The sequence below is a fragment of the Pelophylax lessonae genome (genome assembly GCF_965119305.1).
Source record: "Pelophylax lessonae genome assembly, chromosome: 5".
Classification (NCBI taxonomy): Eukaryota; Metazoa; Chordata; class Amphibia; order Anura; family Ranidae; genus Pelophylax; species Pelophylax lessonae.
The window spans coordinates 322,867,702-322,893,226 of NC_138772.1; the positions used below are offsets into that span (position 1 = coordinate 322,867,702).

The following is a 25,525-nucleotide window of genomic DNA, read 5'->3' on the forward strand; positions in this document are numbered from 1 at the left end:
GCGACCTCCTCCTCCTCCTCCTCTGCCTTGTGCTTCCACTGTGGCCCCGCTGTCAGATGGGAATGCCAGCAGCATGGCGTCTACCAGCGTGCGCTTGTACTCGCGCATCTTGCGATCGCGCTCCAGTGAGTGAATTAAGGACGGTACGTTGTCCTTGTAACGGGGATCCAGCAGCGTGGCCACCCAGTAATCAGCACAAGTTAGAATGTGGGCAACTCGGCGGTCGTTGTGGAGACACTGCAGCATGTAATCGCTCATGTGTGCCAGGCTGCCCAGAGGCGACGAAAGGCTGTCCTCTGTGGGAGGTGTATCGTCCGTGTCCTCTGTATCCCCCCAGCCACGCACCAGTGATGGCCATGAGCTGGCCTGGGTGCCACCCTGCTGTGAACATGGTTCCATCTCCTCCTCCAGCTCCTCCTCCTCCTCATCCTCCTCATCCTCCAGAACTGTGCCCCTGCTGGACAATTGCGTCCCTGGCGTTTGCGTGTGCAGGAACCCACCCTCGGAGCCCCTTGCGAATGACTGCCCTGAAAGCCTTGGAAATGTTACCTCTTCATCCTCCTCCTCCTCCTCATCCTGTGCCACATCCTCTTCCATCATCGCCCGAATTGTTTTTTCAAGGAGGCATAGAAGTGGGATAGTTAAGCTGAGAACGGCGTCATTGCCACTGGCCATGTTGGTGGAGTACTCAAAACAGCGCAACAAGGCACACAGGTCTCGCATGGAGGCCCAGTTATTGGTGGTGAAGTGGTGCTGTTCCGCAGAGCGACTCACGCGTGCGTGCTGCAGCTGAAACTCCACTATGGCCTGCTGCTGCTCGCACAGTCTTTCCAGCATGTGCAAGGTGGAGTTCCACCTTGTGGGCACGTCACATATGAGGCGGTGAGCGGGAAGGCCGAAGTTACGCTGCAGCGCTGCCAGGCGAGCAGCAGCAGGGTGAGAACGCCGAAAGTGCGCACAAACGGCCCGCACTTTCTGCAGCAGCTCTGACATATCGGGGTAGTTTTTAAGGAACCTCTGCACCACCAAATTCAGCACATGCGCCAGGCAAGGGATGTGCGTCAAACCGGCTAGGCCCAGAGCTGCTATGATATTTCGCCCGTTATCACACACCACCAGGCCGGGCTTGAGGCTCGCTGGCAGCAACCACTCATTTGTCTGCTGTTCCATGCTCCTCCACAACTCCTGCGCGGTGTGTGGTTTGTCCCCCAAACAGGCAAGTTGTAAAACTGCCTGCTGTCGTTTACCCCTGGCCGTGCTGAAGTTGGTGGTGAAGGTGTTACGCTGTCCGGATGAGGAGGCGGTAGAGGATGAGGAAGCGGAGTAGGAGGAGTTACGAACAGGAGGCAAACTGAAGCGCCCTGCAATCCTCGGTGGTGGAAGGACATGCGCCAAATTGCTATCCGCCTCAGGCCCATCCGCCACTGCATTTACCCAGTGTGCCGTTAGGGAGATATAACGCCCCTGACCGTGCTTACTGGTCCACGTATCCGTAGTTAGGTGGACCTTGGCACAGATGGCGTTGCGCAGTGCACACCTGATATTTTCCCCCACTTGGTTGTGCAGGGAAGGGATGGCTTGCCTGGAAAAGTAGTGGCGGCTGGGCACGACGTACTGTGGGACAGCCACCGACATAAGGTTTTTAAAACTGTGCGTCTCCACCAGACGGAATGACAGCATTTCAAAGGCCAATAATTTTGAAATGCTGGCATTCAGGGCCAGGGATCGCGGGTGGGTAGGGGGGTACTTCCTCTTCCTCTCAAGTGTTTGGGAGATGGAAAGCTGAACGCTTCCACGGGACATTGTGGAGATGGTTGTTGGTGACCCAGGTGGTGGTGTTGCTGACAGATCGTCTGTTTGCGGGGTGGCAGGTGCCGGTATCACTACAGATGTGGCTGGAGCGGCCGAGACTGCAGCAGAAGAGGAAGCAGGATGAGCCAGAGACGTTTCTTGGTTTTGAAGGTGTGTACTCCACTGCAGCTCGTGCTTTGCACTTAGATGCCTGATCATGCAGGTTGTGCTCAGGTTGAGAAGGTTCATGCCTCGCTTCAAGCTCTGATTGCACAGGGTGCAAACCACTCGTGTCCTGTCATCAGCACATTTTCTAAAGAACTTCCACGCTAGAGAACTCCTTTGAGCTGACTTTGGTGCGCTCGTTCCCTTGCTGCGTTGGGCAGTAGCGGGCGTAGTGTCTAGGGCACGGCCGCTCCGCTTCTGCACCCTGCTCCCTCTTCTGCTGTGCTGGTGGCTCTGTGCGACCACCGCCTCTTCCTCCAAACTACTCAGGTCACCTGCATGACGTTCATTCCATGTGGGGTCGAGGACCTCATCGTCCTCCACATCATCTTCCACCCAGTCTTCACCCCTGCCCTCCTTGTCGGTCTCCACAATGCTGAACGCCGCAGCAGTTGGCACCTGCGTTTCGTCATCATCGGAGACGTGCTGCGATGATCCTTGCATGTACTCATCTTGAGAAATAAGTGGTTGGGCATCGCTGCACTCAATCTCTTCCACTTCTGGGGCAGGGCTAGGTGGATGGCCCTGGGAAACCCTGCTGACAGAGTCCTCAAAAAGAATAAGAGACTGCTGTATGGCTTGGGGCTCAGACTGCTGGCCTGATTTGCAAGGGGGTGAGGTGAAAGACGGTTGGACATTGGCTGCAGGTGCCAACTCTGACCTTTCTGCAGTAGACTGGGTGGGAGACAATGTGAAGGAACTGGAGGCACTGTCAGCAGCAAACCAATCTACTATCGCCTCAACTTGTTCTGGCCTCATCACTTCTAGGGGCGTTTGATGCCCTACCAAATACTGATGCAGGTTCTGTCGCCTACTCACACTTGAGGAAGGTGTTTCACTTGTGCGTGTAGCTGGCACAGATCGACCATGTCCTCTCCTTGCAACAGGAGCTCTACCAGCAGCACCACGACCCAGGCCACGGCCCTTATTTGACGGTCTCCTCATATTTCTGTAATTTAAGATCTTGCCCTAGAAAGGTTTTTATTGAATAGCGGAATAGAAAATATGATCCAAAAAAAGTGTATGTATATCACACGTACACAACCACACTAGGCCCCAATTACTATTGTTTGTACCCCTAAAAGGCTAGATGAGGAGTAGGGGGAGTATGGAACAGGCAGCACCCTCAAACCTTCAGAAGTATGAGATGAACCCCAACAACTTGGAAAGGTGGATCTCTCTCACACGTACCGACACAGACTATCCCGCAATTCAATTGATCCTCAAAGGTTTTTATTGAATAGCGGAATAGGAAATATGATCAAAAAAAGTGTATGTATCTCGCACGTACACAACCACACTAGGCCCCAATTACTATTGTTTGTACCCCTAAAAGGCTAGATGAGGAGTAGGGGGAGTATGGAACAGGCAGCACCCTCAAACCTTCAGAAGTATGAGATGAACCCCAACAACTTGGAAAGGTGGATCTCTCTCACACGTACCAACACAGACTATCCCCCAATTTAACTGATCCCCAAAGGTTTTTGATTAAATAGCGGAATAGAAAATATGATCCCAAAAAAGTGTATGTATATCACACGTACACAACCACACTAGGCCCCAATTACTATTGTTTGTACCCCTAAAAGGCTAGGAGTAGGGGGAGTATGGAACAGGCAGCACCCTCAAACCTTCAGAAGTATGAGATGAACCCCAACAACTTGGAAAGGTGGATCTCTCTCACACGTACCAACACAGACTATCCCCCAATTTAACTGATCCCCAAAGGTTTTTGATTAAATAGCGGAATAGAAAATATGATCCCAAAAAAGTGTATGTATATCACACGTACACAACCACACTAGGCCCCAATTACTATTGTTTGTACCCCTAAAAGGCTAGGAGTAGGGGGAGTATGGAACAGGCAGCACCCTCAAACCTTCAGAAGTATGAGATGAACCCCAACAACTTGGAAAGGTGGATCTCTCTCACACGTACCAACACAGACTATCCCCCAATTTAACTGATCCCCAAAGGTTTTTGATTAAATAGCGGAATAGAAAATATGATCCCAAAAAAGTGTATGTATATCACACGTACACAACCACACTAGGCCCCAATTACTATTGTTTGTACCCCTAAAAGGCTAGGAGTAGGGGGAGTATGGAACAGGCAGCACCCTCAAACCTTCAGAAGTATGAGATGAACCCCAACAACTTGGAAAGGTGGATCTCTCTCACACGTACCAACACAGACTATCCCCCAATTTAACTGATCCCCAAAGGTTTTTGATTAAATAGCGGAATAGAAAATATGATCCCAAAAAAGTGTATGTATATCACACGTACACAACCACACTAGGCCCCAATTACTATTGTTTGTACCCCTAAAAGGCTAGGAGTAGGGGGAGTATGGAACAGGCAGCACCCTCAAACCTTCAGAAGTATGAGATGAACCCCAACAACTTGGAAAGGTGGATCTCTCTCACACGTACCAACACAGACTATCCCCCAATTTAACTGATCCCCAAAGGTTTTTGATTAAATAGCGGAATAGAAAATATGATCCCAAAAAAGTGTATGTATATCACACGTACACAACCACACTAGGCCCCAATTACTATTGTTTGTACCCCTAAAAGGCTAGGAGTAGGGGGAGTATGGAACAGGCAGCACCCTCAAACCTTCAGAAGTATGAGATGAACCCCAACAACTTGGAAAGGTGGATCTCTCTCACACGTACCAACACAGACTATCCCCCAATTTAACTGATCCCCAAAGGTTTTTGATTAAATAGCGGAATAGAAAATATGATCCCAAAAAAGTGTATGTATATCACACGTACACAACCACACTAGGCCCCAATTACTATTGTTTGTACCCCTAAAAGGCTAGGAGTAGGGGGAGTATGGAACAGGCAGCACCCTCAAACCTTCAGAAGTATGAGATGAACCCCAACAACTTGGAAAGGTGGATCTCTCTCACACGTACCAACACAGACTATCCCCCAATTTAACTGATCCCCAAAGGTTTTTGATTAAATAGCGGAATAGAAAATATGATCCCAAAAAAGTGTATGTATATCACACGTACACAACCACACTAGGCCCCAATTACTATTGTTTGTACCCCTAAAAGGCTAGGAGTAGGGGGAGTATGGAACAGGCAGCACCCTCAAACCTTCAGAAGTATGAGATGAACCCCAACAACTTGGAAAGGTGGATCTCTCTCACACGTACCAACACAGACTATCCCCCAATTTAACTGATCCCCAAAGGTTTTTGATTAAATAGCGGAATAGAAAATATGATCCCAAAAAAGTGTATGTATATCACACGTACACAACCACACTAGGCCCCAATTACTATTGTTTGTACCCCTAAAAGGCTAGGAGTAGGGGGAGTATGGAACAGGCAGCACCCTCAAACCTTCAGAAGTATGAGATGCACCCCAACAACTTGGAAAGGTGGATCTCTCTCACACGTACCAACACAGACTATCCCCCAATTTAACTGATCCCCAAAGGTTTTTGATTAAATAGCGGAATAGAAAATATGATCCCAAAAAAGTGTATGTATATCACACGTACACAACCACACTAGGCCCCAATTACTATTGTTTGTACCCCTAAAAGGCTAGGAGTAGGGGGAGTATGGAACAGGCAGCACCCTCAAACCTTCAGAAGTATGAGATGAACCCCAACAACTTGGAAAGGTGGATCTCTCTCACACGTACCAACACAGACTATCCCCCAATTTAACTGATCCCCAAAGGTTTTTGATTAAATAGCGGAATAGAAAATATGATCCCAAAAAAGTGTATGTATATCACACGTACACAACCACACTAGGCCCCAATTACTATTGTTTGTACCCCTAAAAGGCTAGGAGTAGGGGGAGTATGGAACAGGCAGCACCCTCAAACCTTCAGAAGTATGAGATGAACCCCAACAACTTGGAAAGGTGGATCTCTCTCACACGTACCAACACAGACTATCCCCCAATTTAACTGATCCCCAAAGGTTTTTGATTAAATAGCGGAATAGAAAATATGATCCCAAAAAAGTGTATGTATATCACACGTACACAACCACACTAGGCCCCAATTACTATTGTTTGTACCCCTAAAAGGCTAGGAGTAGGGGGAGTATGGAACAGGCAGCACCCTCAAACCTTCAGAAGTATGAGATGAACCCCAACAACTTGGAAAGGTGGATCTCTCTCACACGTACCAACACAGACTATCCCCCAATTTAACTGATCCCCAAAGGTTTTTGATTAAATAGCGGAATAGAAAATATGATCCCAAAAAAGTGTATGTATATCACACGTACACAACCACACTAGGCCCCAATTACTATTGTTTGTACCCCTAAAAGGCTAGGAGTAGGGGGAGTATGGAACAGGCAGCACCCTCAAACCTTCAGAAGTATGAGATGAACCCCAACAACTTGGAAAGGTGGATCTCTCTCACACGTACCAACACAGACTATCCCCCAATTTAACTGATCCCCAAAGGTTTTTGATTAAATAGCGGAATAGAAAATATGATCCCAAAAAAGTGTATGTATATCACACGTACACAACCACACTAGGCCCCAATTACTATTGTTTGTACCCCTAAAAGGCTAGGAGTAGGGGGAGTATGGAACAGGCAGCACCCTCAAACCTTCAGAAGTATGAGATGAACCCCAACAACTTGGAAAGGTGGATCTCTCTCACACGTACCAACACAGACTATCCCCCAATTTAACTGATCCCCAAAGGTTTTTGATTAAATAGCGGAATAGAAAATATGATCCCAAAAAAGTGTATGTATATCACACGTACACAACCACACTAGGCCCCAATTACTATTGTTTGTACCCCTAAAAGGCTAGGAGTAGGGGGAGTATGGAACAGGCAGCACCCTCAAACCTTCAGAAGTATGAGATGAACCCCAACAACTTGGAAAGGTGGATCTCTCTCACACGTACCAACACAGACTATCCCCCAATTTAACTGATCCCCAAAGGTTTTTGATTAAATAGCGGAATAGAAAATATGATCCCAAAAAAGTGTATGTATATCACACGTACACAACCACACTAGGCCCCAATTACTATTGTTTGTACCCCTAAAAGGCTAGGAGTAGGGGGGAGTATGGAACAGGCAGCACCCTCAAACCTTCAGAAGTATGAGATGAACCCCAACAACTTGGAAAGGTGGATCTCTCTCACACGTACCAACACAGACTATCCCCCAATTTAACTGATCCCCAAAGGTTTTTGATTAAATAGCGGAATAGAAAATATGATCCCAAAAAAGTGTATGTATATCACACGTACACAACCACACTAGGCCCCAATTACTATTGTTTGTACCCCTAAAAGGCTAGGAGTAGGGGGAGTATGGAACAGGCAGCACCCTCAAACCTTCAGAAGTATGAGATGAACCCCAACAACTTGGAAAGGTGGATCTCTCTCACACGTACCAACACAGACTATCCCCCAATTTAACTGATCCCCAAAGGTTTTTGATTAAATAGCGGAATAGAAAATATGATCCCAAAAAAGTGTATGTATATCACACGTACACAACCACACTAGGCCCCAATTACTATTGTTTGTACCCCTAAAAGGCTAGGAGTAGGGGGAGTATGGAACAGGCAGCACCCTCAAACCTTCAGAAGTATGAGATGAACCCCAACAACTTGGAAAGGTGGATCTCTCTCACACGTACCAACACAGACTATCCCCCAATTTAACTGATCCCCAAAGGTTTTTGATTAAATAGCGGAATAGAAAATATGATCCCAAAAAAGTGTATGTATATCACACGTACACAACCACACTAGGCCCCAATTACTATTGTTTGTACCCCTAAAAGGCTAGGAGTAGGGGGAGTATGGAACAGGCAGCACCCTCAAACCTTCAGAAGTATGAGATGAACCCCAACAACTTGGAAAGGTGGATCTCTCTCACACGTACCAACACAGACTATCCCCCAATTTAACTGATCCCCAAAGGTTTTTGATTAAATAGCGGAATAGAAAATATGATCCCAAAAAAGTGTATGTATATCACACGTACACAACCACACTAGGCCCCAATTACTATTGTTTGTACCCCTAAAAGGCTAGGAGTAGGGGGAGTATGGAACAGGCAGCACCCTCAAACCTTCAGAAGTATGAGATGAACCCCAACAACTTGGAAAGGTGGATCTCTCTCACACGTACCAACACAGACTATCCCCCAATTTAACTGATCCCCAAAGGTTTTTGATTAAATAGCGGAATAGAAAATATGATCCCAAAAAAGTGTATGTATATCACACGTACACAACCACACTAGGCCCCAATTACTATTGTTTGTACCCCTAAAAGGCTAGGAGTAGGGGGAGTATGGAACAGGCAGCACCCTCAAACCTTCAGAAGTATGAGATGAACCCCAACAACTTGGAAAGGTGGATCTCTCTCACACGTACCAACACAGACTATCCCCCAATTTAACTGATCCCCAAAGGTTTTTGATTAAATAGCGGAATAGAAAATATGATCCCAAAAAAGTGTATGTATATCACACGTACACAACCACACTAGGCCCCAATTACTATTGTTTGTACCCCTAAAAGGCTAGGAGTAGGGGGGAGTATGGAACAGGCAGCACCCTCAAACCTTCAGAAGTATGAGATGAACCCCAACAACTTGGAAAGGTGGATCTCTCTCACACGTACCAACACAGACTATCCCCCAATTTAACTGATCCCCAAAGGTTTTTGATTAAATAGCGGAATAGAAAATATGATCCCAAAAAAGTGTATGTATATCACACGTACACAACCACACTAGGCCCCAATTACTATTGTTTGTACCCCTAAAAGGCTAGATGAGGAGTAGGGGGAGTATGGAACAGGCAGCACCCTCAAACCTTCAGAAGTATGAGATTGTGTTCACTGTACCCCACAAAGATTGAGTTCACTGCACCCCACAATGATTGTGTTCACTGCACCCCACAAAGATTGTGTTCACTGTACCCCCCAAAGATTGTGTTCACTGCACCCCACAAAGATTCTGTTCACTGTACCCCACAAAGATTGTGTTCACTGCACCCCAAAAAGATTGTGTTCACTGCACCCCAAAAAGGATGTTGTTCACTGCACCCCAAAAAGGATGTTGTTCACTCCACCCCAAAAAGATTGTGTTCACTGCACCCCACAAAGATTGTGTTCACTGCACCCCAAAAATGATTTTGTTCACTGCACCCCAAAAAGGATGTTGTTCACTCCACCCCAAAAAGATTGTGTTCACTGCACCCCAAAAAGATTGTGTTCACTGCACCCCAAAAAGGATGTTGTTCACTGCACCCCAAAAAGGATGTTGTTCACTCCACCCCAAAAAGATTGTGTTCACTGCACCCCACAAAGATTGTGTTCACTGCACCCCAAAAAGATTGTGTTCACTGCACCCCAAAAATGATTTTGTTCACTGCACCCCAAAAAGGATTTTGTTCACTGCACCCCAAAAAGGATGTTGTTCACTCCACCCCAAAAAGATTGTGTTCACTGCACCCCACAAAGGATTTTGTTCACTGCACCCCAAAAAGATTGTGTTCACTGCACCCCAAAAAGGATGTTGTTCACTGCACCCCAAAAAGGATTTTGTTCACTGCACCCCAAAAAGATTGTGTTCACTGCACCCCAAAAAGGATTTTGTTCACTGCACCCCACAAAGATTGTGTTCACTGCACACCAAAAAGGATTGTGTTCACTGCACCCCAAAAAGATTTTGTTCACTGCACCCCAAAAAGATTGTGTTCACTGCAGCCCAAAAAGATTGTGTTCACTGCAGCCCAAAAAGATTGTGTTCACTGCAGCCCAAAAAGATTGTGTTCACTGCAGCCCAAAAAGATTGTGTTCACTGCAGCCCAAAAAGATTGTGTTCACTGCAGCTCACACACAGAAAAATGGATGTGGATCACTGACACCTGCCTATCTCCAATCCCACACCACACAGCAATATCGATTGTAGTTTGTAGAACACAGTTTCCCTAAAATTCAGCAGACTCTGTCCCTAACAGGATTGAGAAGAGATCGTAGATCAGGATTGAGTGCAGATTCACCCCACCCCCCACACAGCAATATCGATTGTAGTTTGTAGAAGACACTGACCCTATAATTCAGCAGACTCTATCCCTAAAATGCCTACAACTCGCCCTGCCTAAACACTCCGACCTGTCCCTCAATTCTATCCGGACACAAATGGTTTTTTCCTGCCTATCTTTCCCTAATCAGCAGCCAGCACGTTGATGTGTGCTCTGTCCCTGAATCTAAGCAGCATAATGACGCCGCTGCGGCTGCCTCGAACTTATAAAGACTTGGTCACATGCTTCAGACGGCCAATCACAGCTACTGAGACATTTGCAGGCATGGCTGGGATGGCTTAAGGCACACCAGTTAAACGATTGTTGATTGGCTGTTGAAAGCCCGCCATGAAAAGAGCGCCAAAGCATGCAAAACCCGGAAATAAAACGACCGAACACGGATTTTTACCCGAACATACAGTAAAGTGTCCGTGTCCGTGTTCGGGTACAAAAAATCCAATTATTCGGTACGAACACGAATAATACAGTCCGTGTTCGCTCAACACTACTCGCGTACCATCAAACAAAGGAAGATTGGTGAAGTTATAAGAGACAAATAAATCACCTTGCTCATTGACTAAAGCCAGGACTTGCAAGTATTTTCATGTCTTACCCCTTTGTCTTTCTGTTGCGGATTGCACTTTGTAATACTTTTCTGTAAATATTTTATTTGCACCATTTTTTACCTTTTCATTATTAACCTTCCTAGCGGTATTCCCGAGTGTGGCTCGGGGGTTAACTTTCAGTACCAAAAGTGGTAACCCTGATCCACACTCGGGATTACCCCAGAATGTTACTCACCTTCCCTGCGATCCCCCACTGTCCTCCCCCGGCGTCCTCACACTCTCTCCCCGCTCTGTGCACGGCCGATGCAGACACTTGCCTTCCGGTTCCCTTCCCTGCGAGCGTTGCGACGCAGGGGGGTGGAACCGGCGGCAAATTCAACAGTGTAAATGACAAATTCAAAAGTCTAAATGAAATGACATGATGCAAAGCTGTGATCCTAACGGATTACACTGTATCATGCCATTTCACCTGGTGACTTTTCCAGTGCCCTGCCTGGGCTTTTCCAGTGCTTTGTGCCTGGAAAATAGAGAACGACCATGGCGCCCAAAAAAGCATTTTTTTTGCACAAAAACACTTTAGACGAACTGGAGAACAGCGACAACGAAACTGAGTTACTTGGAGAACTGAGTGATAGCGGTTCGTGGGAAAATTCGTCATCAGGTATGGAAAGTGACGACAGCGACAATTCTGATGTCCCTTTCTGGCACATATAATTTGTGGAATTTGGGAAGTATATCAAATGATTCTTCAGAATTTCCAAGGAGCTTTATGCCCAAACCTTTGCAGACGCCATTTTTTTGTTTTCTGTAATTTTGAAAGTGTCAATGATAGAAAAAAAATCTAACTTTTGTTGACATATTATAAGAATGTCTAATCTGTAATTTGATTTTGGAGATTTTTCCATCTTTCTTTGGCTTCTTTATGCACATTAAATACAAATTTTTACCTGGGGTGCACAAACTTTCGATCCCCACTGTAGCTATAGTACAATAATTATAGCATTTGAAGACAAAATACAGTGACTGGATAGTGAATTAATGTATACTGAATGTTAATTCAAATTAACCTGCCCTAATTAAAGTTTTGCTAAACCCACAACAGTAAAATCATCCTGTATATGCAGTAAAGCATGTCTGTTAGACAGGTGCATTTCATAAAATTATCATAAAAAAAAAAAAAAGAATTTTTTATACAGAAATGTTTGTTTACTGAAAAGCATACCAAAAATGTGAAAAACTATCAGCGCAGTATGAAACCTAAAAAAAAATCTGATCAGCTGCAAACACTAAAATGTGATCCCACTACACAAATAAATGATTCAGTAAATAATATGTGTTGCGCTAAATCAAACAAAGTGCATATGAAAAATATTAAAGATATTCAATCTTAAAATATTGCAACAAAAGTCCATGTGATTAAATACGTGACATGAATATTGAATAAAACCTTTCGGAAATAACATATATAAAAATCCACATGTATATAAAGTGCTGTGATTTCTAGATAAAAAACTCCTCCAACACAAAGGTGACCAAAACTTCTCAGTGACTGTGAGAGAATCCACCACCAGAAGTGCAAGCCTCTCACCTTAATGTCTGACCCAGGTGCCACCCAGGGTCAGACAAAGCAGTCCCTTAACAGGGGTAATCAGTTATCAGCAACAAGGTATGAGAAAGAGGGTCCGGGATCAGCACAGCTCATCCATCCATATCACAGGGCCATAGATGGAAAAAAGCAAAGAAATCTAGTGCTCTCTGTATAACTTGATCAGGCAGAAGTTTAATTGAAAATCAGGGTACTCACAAAACGCTGTAGTATACAACTGCGATACAGCATTCGATGGAAGGGTGTGACTGAGCCGTGCTGCGGACGTCACACCCTTCCATGGAGACATTAAACTCACTCATCCATGCCTTTTTTTGGACCTTGCTTTGTGCAATGGTGCACAGTCAAGTTGGAACAGGAAGGGGCCATCCCCAAACTGTTCCCATAAAGTTAGGAGCATGAAATTGTCCAAAATGTCCTGGTATGCTGACCCCTTAAGCAGTTCTCTTCAGTTGAACTAAAGGGTCAACCCCAACCCCTGAAAAACAACCCCACACCATAATCCCCCCTCCACCAAATGATTTGGACTAGTGCATAAAGCAAGGTTCATAAAGACATAAGTGAGCTAGTCTGGGGTGGAGGAACTTGACTGACCTGCACAGAGTCCTGACCTCAACCCAATAGAACACCTTTGGGATGAATTAAAGCAGAGACTGCAAGCCAGGCCTTCTTGTTCATCATCAATGCCTGACCTCATAAATGCGCTTCTGGAGAATGGTCAAACATTACCATAGAAACACCCCTAAATCTTGTGGACAGCCTTGCCAGAAGAGTTGAAGCCGTTATAGCTGCAAAGGGTAGGCCAACTCAATATTGAACCTTACTAAGACTGGGAGGTCAGTAAAGTATGTGTGTAAAGGCAGGTGTCCCAATACTTTTGATAATATAGTGTACATAGTACCTCTGGAACGGTGCTGCCTCTGAATTTGTCCTGGCCTGCTAAGAAAGGTAGAAGAAACTTCAAGTTTCAGATGTCCTAATCAACCCCTATCAAATGGATATAACTAGCTTAAAGTGTTTCTATTTAGTTTATGGAGTTTTCTTACCAAGACAATTTTAAGAAATAATGCTATCCTAGGCACAATTTATATTGTAGGGATTGATTGATAAAAGTTTTTTTCAAGGCCGATACCGATTTTCCGGCCACCCTTCAAGGCTGATAGCCGATATTCTGCACATTTAAAGTTTTTTTATTTTTACACTGTCCTTTTAATCAATCTATTGCTGTCACAAGGAATGTAAACATCCCTTTGACAGTAATAGGCAGTGCCAGGTACTCGTTCTGGAGAAATCTGGGGTCTGTAAGACCCCAAACCCCTCCTCTGCACTTAAATGCATTCAAAACACCAAGTTTGGCTGTTTTGAATGCGGTCATTTTTTAAAATCTTGAGCCTTTAAGGCTTCAGTAACTAAGTGATGTAATGACATCAGGCACCCGATCAAAGCCGATTCCGGCTTTGTTCGGGTCTTTTGCCAGCCGGCATATGTGCCGGTTGGTCACTTGGGAAAGGAGACCAGAGTGGAGCAGGGGGAGTGGGGGGGCGTCCCCTCCCACTGCTTGTAAAAACAACCGAGCGGCTGCTTAGCTGCATCGGTTGTTACTACAAGAAAGCCGTTCGTCTGCTCCTAAAACCGGTACTGGGGTGAGGTCTGTAGCTGCAGGCATCACTCGGGGACAACCACTTGAAGTAATATCAGAATGTTTGTGGCCGATACTTAAAAAAAAGTAAATATCGGCCTACGATAATCGGTTGATCCCTTTTATATTGCTTGCTCATTTGGTTACCAACAATGGTACCAATCATGATTATTACAGCAATAAAAAAAAAGTCATTTCTGTATCTCTGTATAAACCCCCAAAAGATCTCAGCACTTTTAACTCGTAGCATGAACCCATGGGAAAAACTTGAAATTGTTAATGTGGCTTGAGGTTCCAGTTTCTACCCTGCTGCCCTTGGTACTGATCTACAACTGCTTTTGGGGGAAATATATCCCAGTTTGTTAGATATGTCTTTATTTTACATTGGATATTCCATACAGATGCATCTTTTTAATAAAATATCAATTACATATTTATATTAACAAAGGTTAACAAAGTTCAAGTGTTGTTACAAATTAGTAGAATTTCAAAATGTAAGCCATTGGAAAAAAAAAAAAAAAAATCACAATTTTACTCTCTTTTGGAAAAAAGTGATAATTGCATTCATACACTCGTCTGACAGCCAGCGCTCCTTGAGGCGTTCACACTCTTCAATATTCACAGCATGCAGCTTTTCCTTCTCAGTTGCACGCATTAACTGCTTGGAAAAAATCAAGGACTGTTGGAAAAAGCAAAGAAAAGCCATTTTGTTAGAACATATAGATTAGCATATGTATTGCTGAAAAAAAAAAAAAAAAATTGGAGAATGCAGCCTGACACACACTAGTGAAAGGACAAAGATCCTAATGTTTAGCCTGCAACATGACTGCCTTGTGTGCGGGACAGCGGTGGGAGGATTTTGGTTTTATAAAGTCTTCAATTTATTTCAAATACTGGCAAAAGCAAAAATCCCTGAAAAAGCTTTATGATTTAAGGGGACAGATTCTCTGGAAAGCCCCTCATCCCCCTTATAGTTCTCTATAACAACTCTCAGACTAAAACAAAATTCTTTGGTCTGATGAAACAAAGATTTAAAGCGGAGTTCCACCTAAAACAAAAAAAAAAAATACATAAAAATACCCCCGGTACAGTCAGGGCTAGTGCATTCCACAATGGATATCCTCTGAACTGTCCCAGGTTGCACTTACCTTTCAGAAGAAATACTTACCTCGAAAATGTCTTGTCCAGCGCTGCCATCTCAGGTGTGGGCAGCTGAAGCCAGCGCGATCCTCTTCGGCGTCCTCTTCCGTCCCACGATGCACTGCACCGGCCCCGCCGTCACTTCCGGGGCTGCAGCGTCATCCCTGCACAGGTTCTGGGCATGCCCAGAAGCTGTTTAGCAAGGTATGACACGCCTGCCCCGGAACTGACGTCGGGGCCGGTGCAGGCGCATTGATTCCTGGGAGCGATGACGTTCAGCTCCCAGGAATCATTGCAAGCCAGGAAGTGACGACGGGCCGTGGCCGCAGAGGGAGGAAGTAAGGTGAGTATATTTTCTTCTAAAACAAGGCAAGTAAAAAAAAAAAATTGCGATTATCCATTTGTTTTTCAGGTGACCCGGAGCAAGAAGATGGACCGATGTTAAATTTTAGGGTGGAACTCCACTTTAACTCTTTGGTCTGAATGACAAGTGTCATGTCTAGAGGAAGCCAGGCACCGCTCATCACTGGTTTAATCTAATATTATATTTGCCTACAAACTAACTCAAACATCGGCAGGTTTGAAAACATATAATATTTACTAATTGTGCTACACTGTATGTCTTTAGCTTGTAAGCTGTATGAGTTGACAGTAGAAATGGCACCGGCTGTGTTCTATGTGCATAGCAGGAAAAAAAATTGGATTTTTGTCTTAACGTAAAATCCATTTCTCTGTTCATTTACGGACACAGCTCTTCATCTTCTTGACCGTAGGGTTTATACTGCCCCTAGAGGAGTAGGACAGTAGGCAGGGAAAAAGCTTGAACAAGCCTATAGGGCAGTCCCTGAGGGTATACTCCCACTTGCTGCTACAGGTATTCAGTTTTGTAATAAGCAGTGTCAGAAGGAAAAAACCCAACTCCATAGAGGGGCAGGTGCTGTGTCCGTCAACGAACATCAGAGAAATGGATTTTACGGTAAGACAAAAATCCCCATTTTCTCTTTTGTTCATTGAGGGACACCGTTCTTCATCTTCTTGACTATATGAACGTCCCAAAGCAGTGTCAAACATGAGGGGTGGGCAGGGCAGAAAAAACAAACTTCCCCAACTTCCCACAACATAGCCAACCAGGTAACTTGGAGCTCAACTGTCAACAACTGGAGCCCACCTGAAAAAAACACCCTCAAAGAGGACAAGTCCTCTAAACAGCAGCCTGCAAAACTTTGTGGCCAAAAGAAGCTTCCGCAGATGCCAACACATCCACTTTATAAATCTTTGTGAATGTGTGTACAGAGGACCAGGTAGCTGCCTGCAAACCTGCATCACTGACGCCTGATGACGGAAGGCCCAGGAGGCACTAAGCGCCCGAGTAGAGCGCGCCTTGACAGGGAAAGGAGGAACCTGACCCTTAATAGAATAAGCCTGAAATACAAGCTGTCTGATCCATCTGGGAATAGTCACAGCAGAAGTAGCTAGCCCCTTGCGAGGTCCATCCGTGACAAATAGTTAGTCTGGTTTTCTAAAAGACTGTAGCTGCCAGATACACCCTTATTGCCCAAACCACATCTATGGAGTGCAAGGCAACTTCCTTAGGATGCTTAGGCTTGGGACACAGGGAGGGCAACACAATGTGTTTATTCAGATGAAAGTCAGGGACGCAGAACAACCAGGTAAGGTGAACGACAACACCGCCAGTAGAGACACCCTGTGGGTTGAAGTAATGCCCACTAAAAAGGCCACCTTCTGAGACAACATAAGCAGGGGGATCTCCTGAATATTTTCAAAGGGAGGCTTCTGAAGAGCGGACAACACCAAATTGAGGTCCCACGGCGGCAAAGGAGATCGCACTCCCTGGGGAACAGTATGCACCAAGAAGTGTGTGGCCAACGGTGTTGAAAGAAAACCGCCAAGGCCGAGACCTGGCCCTTGATGGTACTCAAGGCCAAGCGCTGCACAACCCCTCGTTGGAGGAAAGCCAAGATCCGAGCCATCGAAAAGGAACAAGGGTGAACCCGGAGAGATTCACACCACGCAATGTACGTCTTCCATGCACAATGGTAAATCTTCCTAGAAGTAGTTTTTTCTAGCTTTTAACAGTGTAAGAATCACTGAGTTAGACAACCCTCTGTCCTTCAGCACCTGGCTTTCAACAGCCAAGCCGTCAAAGCCAGCGACTGTAAAAGCAGGATGGAAGATTGGCCCTTGGAACAGCAGATCTTCCCGGAGAGGAAATCTCCAAGGAGCATCAGTGGCCAGCTGTACCAGATCGGCGTACCAAGACCGGCAAGGCCAGTCTGGAGCCACTAGGGTGACTGGAATCCCTTCTGCCTCGATCCTGTGTAGTAGTCCCGGCAGAAGCTGGAGAGGAGGAAAGGCGTAAATCAGACGATACTGACTCCAAGGAGCCACTAAAGCGTCTGTAGCGATGGCTAGAGGATCCCGAGACCGTGTCACAAACCTCTGAACCTTCCTGTTGAGGTGAGAGGCCAACAGACCCACTTCTGGATTACCCTACCGGAGACACAACCGATGAAACCCCTCCGGATAAAGAAACCATTCTATCTGGTCTAACGCCTGTCGACAGAGATAGTCCGCTTGGCAATTTTCCACCCCTGGAATGCGCACAGCAGAGAGGGCTGAACAAATCTTTCTGCCCACCTTAGATTTGCCAGCTACTTCCCAAGCCACCAGGGCAGTTCTTGTGCCCCCTTGGTGCTTGACATAGGCCACAGCCGTGGCATTGCCCAATTGAATCAGCACCGGACACCCCTAGAGACAACTTGTCCAATGATCCAGACAAGGTCTGATTGCTCGGAGCTCCAGTACATTGATCAGTAGTCTGGACTCTTCCTGAAACCAGACCCCCTGAGCACAATCTGTGCTGAGGATGCCTCCCCACCCGGACAGGTGCATGCAAGTCCAAAGAGACGACTGCCTGCTGGTCAGCAAAAGCCGAATTGCCTCCCCTCCACTCTGGCTGAGGACCAGTCCAGAGTCAGACCCAGATAGACTAGGCTTGTGGACGGAACCAGAGCAGACTTCTGAAGATTCAGAATCCAACCGAACTCCCTCATCAAGGCAGACGAAGACTCTTCTTGTAAAAGCAGATCATCCAGGTACCTCCAGTACCGCGATCCCCCTCTGAAGCAGTAATGCTAGAACCAGGGCCAACGCTTTTGTGAAAACCCAAGGAGTGGAAAACGAGACCAAAAGGTTAACGCCATGAACTTATAATGCTCCTCGCCCATGGCAAAGCGGAGGAAACGCTGATGGGCAACACATATTGGGATGTGAAGGTAGGTATCCTTGATGTCAATCGAGGCGAGGAAATCCCCCTAATTTAGGGACGCCACCACCGTGCGCATGGACTCAACGCACAAAGTGGTTTAGCGCCTTGAGGTCCAGTATTGGGTGCACCTTGCCCTCCTTCCTGGGAACTCTAAACAGGTTTGAGTAAAAAACATTGAAAATGTTCCGACTTTGGAGACAGAACAATCCCCCCTTGAAGTAACAAATCTTGCACCGCCCCACAGAGATCCTTTTAGTGATCTGGGGATAGTTATCTGGGGATAAGTGCAGGTTGGAATGGAAGAACCTTTCCAGAGGTCATGATCGAAACTCCATCTTGTAGCCGGAGCGAATGACTTTGTGGACTCACTTGTCCTGGATCAGGGAGGTCTACAGATCCGGAAAGCAGCAAAGACATCCCCCCTCCCCAGATACAGGTGAGGACGCCCTTTCATGCAGAGGAATTTTTGTCTGCAGGTCTGGCAGCACCTGCTTATGGTTTGCCCGACCAAGACTTTTTGGAACCCCCAGCGAAGGCCTGAAAGGGCTTGGATCCCATGTCTTGAGACCCTGAGGAATGAAAAAGTCGCTTGTGGACCGAAAAGGAGGGTCCCCATCTGTGACTAGACTCTTTACCCCAGGAAGCCTGTGGAAGAAGAGTACTCTTTCCCCCTGTGAGGCCCTTGATTATGTCACCCAAGGAAGCTCCAAACAGGCGATCCCCCACGAATGAAAGATCAGACAAGGCCTTCTTTAAAGCCTGGTCCGCAGACCAGAATGTCAGCCAGATAATGCGATGCAAGACCACTGCTGAGACAGACAGTCTAGAAAGCAGGGGAGCGGCATCCAAAGAGGAGTTACAGACAAACTGTAAGGCCCTGGACCAACTGATCCACCAGCTCCACCAAGACAGGGGGGGTTGCTTCTCCTCTAGGTTCCGGCGTAAAAGCTTAGCCCACTCGGTCAGAGTTTGAAACACCAGGGCAATAGTAAATAATGGCCTAATCGCTGAACCAGCCACAGCCACATATGGCGAGCCACAGCCTCTTATTAGCTGGACCTGTAAAGGCCAGGGACCCCTCAGCCGGAAAAAAGGTAACTCAATTTGACCTGGAAACCGGCGAGTCCACTACAGATGGAACCGTTCACCAGTAACGCAGTTAATCCTCGTAAGGATACCACAAGCAAAAACGCTTAGCAACCACTGCGTTTTGAACAACCCCACTGTTTTGTGACAAAGTTATCAAGGTAAGCGGAAAGAGGAATACCCTTGCCATTTTGAAGGGCCTGTGGGTGCCAAAGGGACCAGTGCCCTCAGACGGGCATTAGCCGCAACTTACATTTTTAAAGTTTCACGCACTGACACAAACCGTGCATCCACCAGCGCCTATTTAGGCACGGCTAGAGGAGCAGAGGAATCATCCTCACTACCAGTGCACTCAGGGTACGTTGACGCAGACCCAGTAGGTTCACTATATACTGAGCTCACTCTGAAAAACATAAGCAGGGGAGGCTGCCGACTGCGATCCCGCAAAGGGGACGCCAGCCAAGGGCCCACAATGGACTACATGGCCCAGCAGGCTGCAGCCTTAAGTTTTGTGGAGGCCCAGCTGCACTTGCTTAGATCCTCAGCCCAGCAGGTGAATAAAAGAGTGGGGGCTTTGGCTACACAGACTGAGGCCACCCTCAATGGTGGCGCCCGACTCAGCCGCATGGCCCAGGGGCAGCGGAGGGAAAGGTGAATGCCCAAACGGGAGACAGTGGCATCAGCCACCCTCACAGGGGCCACCTCACATAGTTTCCAGCGAGTAGGCCGCAAAGCCGTGGCCTAAATCTTTGGCCGGGTCCAGCTGCGTGAGGTGCGTACCCGGGGATGTTAAAACATCCGCTCCCCCAGCTCAACAACCGCCGCAGGGAGCTCTGAGGACATCCCTGCCCTAGTCCCCAACCCCCAGGGTGGCAGGGAACCCTGAAAATACAAAGCAAAGAAAAGGGCGCACCAGCCTAGCGCATTATCCTCAGCGAGTTTATTAAATAAAAATTAAAATCAGCTACTCACAAACAATCGTGAAATTCAGGCACATCAATTCCATAAATCTGCCTCATGCCAGAGGATCAACGTCTTTACTGGAAGCAGAGGGCTGACGCGTTTCGAGGTTCACGATTGTTTGTGAGTAGCTGATTTTAATTTTTATTTAATAAACTCGCTGAGGATAATGCGCTAGGCTGGTGCGCCCTTTTCTTTGCTTTGTATTTTCAGTGTTTGGTCGACCGCCCTGGTCATAAGGGGCAGCAAAGCCTAGCCATCATGGATGCCTATTATCAGCACGAGTTCCGGGATTGAGGCAGCCTGAGGACCAGGTTCCGAGCGCAGGAAAGGGGGTGCTGTATAGCACTTATCTTTTTTGGCAGGGAACCCTGCTCAAATCGTTATGTGCCCCAGTGAATTCCTCCATTTTATGCTCCGTATAATCTACTCTTTCTCCTAGTGCAGCTAGTTCTCTGTTTGTGGTGCGCATAAATGAGGACATATCCTGTTGCAGAGCTCCCTTTAATGTCAGCAACATGTTTTTCATTGTGGCATCTGTGATGGTCTGGCCTGTGGTGGGGAATGCATCTAGTTGCTGGACATAAGAAGCAGTTTACTCCATGTCCTCGCCCACATCGTGTGCAGTGTCATTTTCATCCTTATCATCCCAGCCTCCTTTTCTGTTTAGCTGGGCTGGTAAATGGGGAGGATGGCAGCGGATGACATCCCCTGCTTGACTAACTGCCCTCGGGGATAGTGGATGCAGGCTGAGCACTGTCAGCTCGTGGTAATGCAGCAGCACGGGACCTGGTGCCGGCGCCATCTTGGGCAGCGCGGCCTGGAGCTGGTGAGAAGAACTCTGTCAGTTTCTTCGGTCTTTCTCTCTCCTTTCTTTTTCCCATGGTCACCATTGGGTTCCCCCTCTTGCTGGCAGAAAACTGGCCGGTTTATAATGCTGGATGATCGCTGTGGATAGCTGCTTGACACCCGTTGTTCAGAGCGGCGGTGTGTCAGCTCTGGCTGCCAGCTCCGCCCCCAGGGAACCCTGCTCAACCCCCTATTGCACCGCAGGAAAACCCGGTCAGCAGCAACTTCAACCAGCCCCCCTTAAGAGCATGTGGCAACAGCCATCTCATAACCTCACCCAGGGAGTGGAAGGGTCTGGATGGGGGACCCAAAGACCCACAGTGACCAAAATTTTAGAGGGGCTGGGGGGAAGAATGGGAACCTGGGGGTCCAACCATCCCAGGGAGGGGCCCATGTCCACCCCAAAACCCTCTAGGGTTGCAGCTACTTACCACACCAGGAACAGGGTGGGCACCGCTCCGGACAGGACACAGCTCCATCATAATGTGGGTGCTTTCGGCCATGAGGAACGCTGCGACTCAGGCAGAAGCCAGTTTGTATGCGCCCTCGCAAGACATTTAACTCGCAGGCCAGCACCTGTCCAGTGGGACTATGTCCCGGCCAACCTAGCGTGGAGCTGCGGTCTGCACGTGCTCGCTGGCCAGACTGGGGGGACCCTAAGGATCTATATTATCCAGTTAGTTACCCAGTCCAGCAATTGATTGTAGCTCTCACAGGAACAAAATAATAAAAAGAGGAAAAAATTCCAATGCCAGAACCAGAGATCCCAGAAAGAACTAGGTCCTTACTCCTGACTAGGCAGAAATCCCGAAAACCTATAGTAGGAAGTGGGAGTATACTCCCAGGGACTGCCCCACAGGCGTATTCAAGCTTTTTCTCTGCCTAGTGTCCTAATCCTGTAGGGGGCAGTATAACCCAATGGTCAAGAAGATGAAGCACTGTGTCCGTCAATGAACGAAAGAGAAAGCTTCTTTTTCGAATGCCTACAGTAAACCAAAATCTGGTCCCCAGAGGATAATGCGCCGTGAAAATACACACTGTACTTCAAGCCAATTTATAAAATGCACCAGAACTTGTCTTTCCATGCAAGTTGTCAATCTTTCAGTTTGAGGGAGAAAATAAAACACTTAAAACTGCGTTTTGCATGTGTGTTAATGCACATTCGCACGCATGATATTATTGCATTCTTTTGGCTGAAATATCCATTTTTTTTGGCCATTAGAATGCATTAACACACAACCAAAGTAAACACATCTAAAACACGCTAGCGTGTTAATGAGTGTTTATGAGCAATTGGCAGTTTTGTGCCCAAACGCTCCTCTTTCTATATGAGCTGGTGCTGTGTTTTATTCTGCCTAAACACTCCTACCTCTAAAATGCCTGTAAATGCCCATGTGCGCAAAGACACATAGGCTATCATATGGGGCATTTAAAGGGAGAAGAAAAAAGTCAAATGCCTGTAAAAACTGCGTTTTTGATGTCCTTATAATGTTGCAGGAGGGAATTGCAGCACACTAGAATAAGAAACCGGATTCAGCTTGCAAACCTACTAATAACCATAATGGTAATTTTCAAGTATGTGACTTACTTTAGTTCTCATTGGCCTAATAGCATAAAATGGCCATTTTGACAAACAATCAGTATAATTTACGGAATTGAACTTCCAGAAAAGAGCAATCTTTGTTCCAGATTATTTAACACAGGCCATAATAGGTATTGCTGCCTCCAGATTTGGTGAAACACTTACATTTTTTGGTAGACTGCTATAACCTTTCAATCTTTCCCAAACCTCCCTTTGGAAAGTGCTGTCTGGAAAGACTTCAGTGACAAGTCCAAGCTGGCACGCTTCATGTGCAGTCAGAAGCTTGTTGAAGAGGAGAACTTCAGAAGCCTATTACAGAAATATATTATCAGTTTCCTGCAAAATCCTATACCTACTCTGTATGTATTTAGTCATCAAAAAGTTCCTTGGAGAACATAAAATAGCTATACATATGTAAAATCATCATTTTAAATACACCTACCCCCCCCCCCAGAGAAAAATGCGATAAACTTTGGGATTTTTGGTAAAAAAAATTCCAATAAATGAATATTGATAGGTTTGTATCAATATTTATTTATTGGGATTTTTTTACCAAAATATGTGGCAGAATACAAAATTGGCCTAAAATTATGAAAAAAATTGATTTTTACATTTTTTTTTTTAATTGGGAATGTTTGATAGAAGAAAGTAAAAAATATTGTTTTTTTTTTCCTGAATTTTTGCTTTTTTATAGCAAGAAAAAAAAAAAAAAAAAAAATCACACAGGTGATCAAATACCACCCAAGAAAGCTCTATTTGTGGGGGAAAAAAAAGGACTTCAAATTAATTTGGGTACAGCATCGCACGACCGTGCAATTGTCAGTTAAAGTAAGGCAGTGCTGTATCACAAAAAATGGCCTGATCATTAAGGGAGTATATCCTTTCCGGTCCAGAAGTGGTTAAATAGCATTAATAGTATTGAACAAGGGGTTTCCCTGGTTCTCTTTGAAGCATTTAATATGTTTCATGTAAAGAACGGTTTATTGGACACATATACAACATAAACAAAAAAAACTGGAGTGAGACAATGATTTAAAAGTTTTTGTAAAAAATAATTTGTTAAATTGACATCACTGATCCCATGCATTGCTACATGACAAATCAGATGGGCTCCAGAGAAACTTAAACATCCATTGCCTCTTCAAACATGTTGGCTTCCAAATTGACTCCTCCCTCCCAGATCTCAGTTCCCTGTGTGCTACAGCATTAAAAAAGGAAAAATGGGCTATCCACTTACTGTACATTACAGAACATGAAACAAGTGATGTACCATTTCACTGGGAACTATAGGGGCTGCATCTTATGGCTCAACCAATTACTGTTCAAGTAGGAGCACCATGCTGTACTTAAGTTTTTTTTTTTTTTTTACTTTCCACTAATCCTTCCAAAATAGAACTTAGATGGGACAAAATGTATCATCTATCCAGTTAAGCATTTTCATATTACAGCTAAGGGGTTATTCATTTGGTAAGAATATTTGTATGTACAAAGGTTACCTTACCTTAGTATTTACTTTTACAGAAATGATACACAAATAGGCTTTCTTTGACTGGTATACTTTTAAAATTTCAATTTTCGATTTAAAAAAAAAAATTGAACCCCCTTTTTCAGTTTGACCATTTTATAATTTTAAAACAATTAGTATTGTTAAGAACCTTCTATTTACTTTCACAAAAATGATACATATATTGGCTTTGACTGGTATACTTTTTAACTTCCTCGCATCCGCGCTACAGCCTATATATGGCTGCAGCGCGGACTCGAATTTTCCCAGAAGCAGGCTCCCCGCGCGCACCCGCGAGCGCGCATCGGGGAGAATCTGTGTCGGCCGTGTCCCTTCAATCACAGCGGCCATTCACCACGTGATCGGACCATCCAATGAGAGATGATCTCATATGTAAACATATGAGATCATCTCTCATCGCCGGCGCTCCTTCCTCACACGGAGCCTGCAGTGTGAGGAAGGAGGGGGAGCCGTCAGCCGCCGGGGACACAGAGACATGTAATCAGGGCACTGATCACCAGTGCCCTGATTACTAAAAGGTAAAAAAACATACAAATTGCCCCAACAGTGCCCACAGTGTCCGCCATCAGTGTCCCCCATCAATGCCCACACTCAGTGCCCATAGTGCTGCCAGTCAGTGCCCATCAGTGCCTGCTCATCTAGGCACTGATGAGCACTGACTGGCAGCACTATGGGCACTGAGTGTGGGCACTGATGGTGCTACCCATCAGTGCTCATCAGTGCTGCCCATCAGTGCTCATCAGTGCCACCCGTCAGTGTCCATCAGTGCCATCCGCCAGTGCCCATCAGTGCCGCCTCTCAGTGCCCAGTGCCGCCTCACAGTGCCCATCAGTGCCGCCCGTCAGTGCCGCCTCTCAGTGCCCAGCAGTGTCACCTCTCAGTGCCACCTCTGTGCCCAGCAGTGCCACCTCTTAGTGCCCAGCAGTGCCGCCTATCAGTGCTCATCAGTGCCGCCTATCAGTGCGGCATATTAGTACCTCCTCATCAGTGCCCATAAGTGCCACCTCATCAGTGCAGCCTATCAGTGCCCATCAGTGCCGCCTCATCAGCGCACATCAGTGAAGGAGAAAAATTTATTTTCAAAATTTACTCGCAGAAAATAAGAAAAACTTTTTTTTTCTTTTTTCAAAATTTTCTGTCTTTATTCTTTTTTTTTGTAAAAAAATAAAAAACCCAGAGATGATTAAATACCACCAAAGGAAAGCTCTA

General features: G+C 46.0%; 1 protein-coding gene across 1 annotated transcript in view; it reads right to left on the minus strand.

The window, feature by feature from the left end:
• The window catches only part of ECI2 (enoyl-CoA delta isomerase 2), a 111,581-nt gene that overhangs the window by 53,466 nt on the left and 32,590 nt on the right, over positions 1 to 25,525 (minus strand). The window contains exons 9-10 of the mRNA XM_082258953.1: positions 22,957 to 23,100; positions 14,413 to 14,564 (exon numbers count right to left, since the gene is read on the minus strand). Of these exons, the coding sequence (XP_082115079.1) occupies positions 14,413 to 14,564; positions 22,957 to 23,100 (296 nt within the window). The remainder of the gene's footprint in view (positions 1 to 14,412; positions 14,565 to 22,956; positions 23,101 to 25,525) is intronic.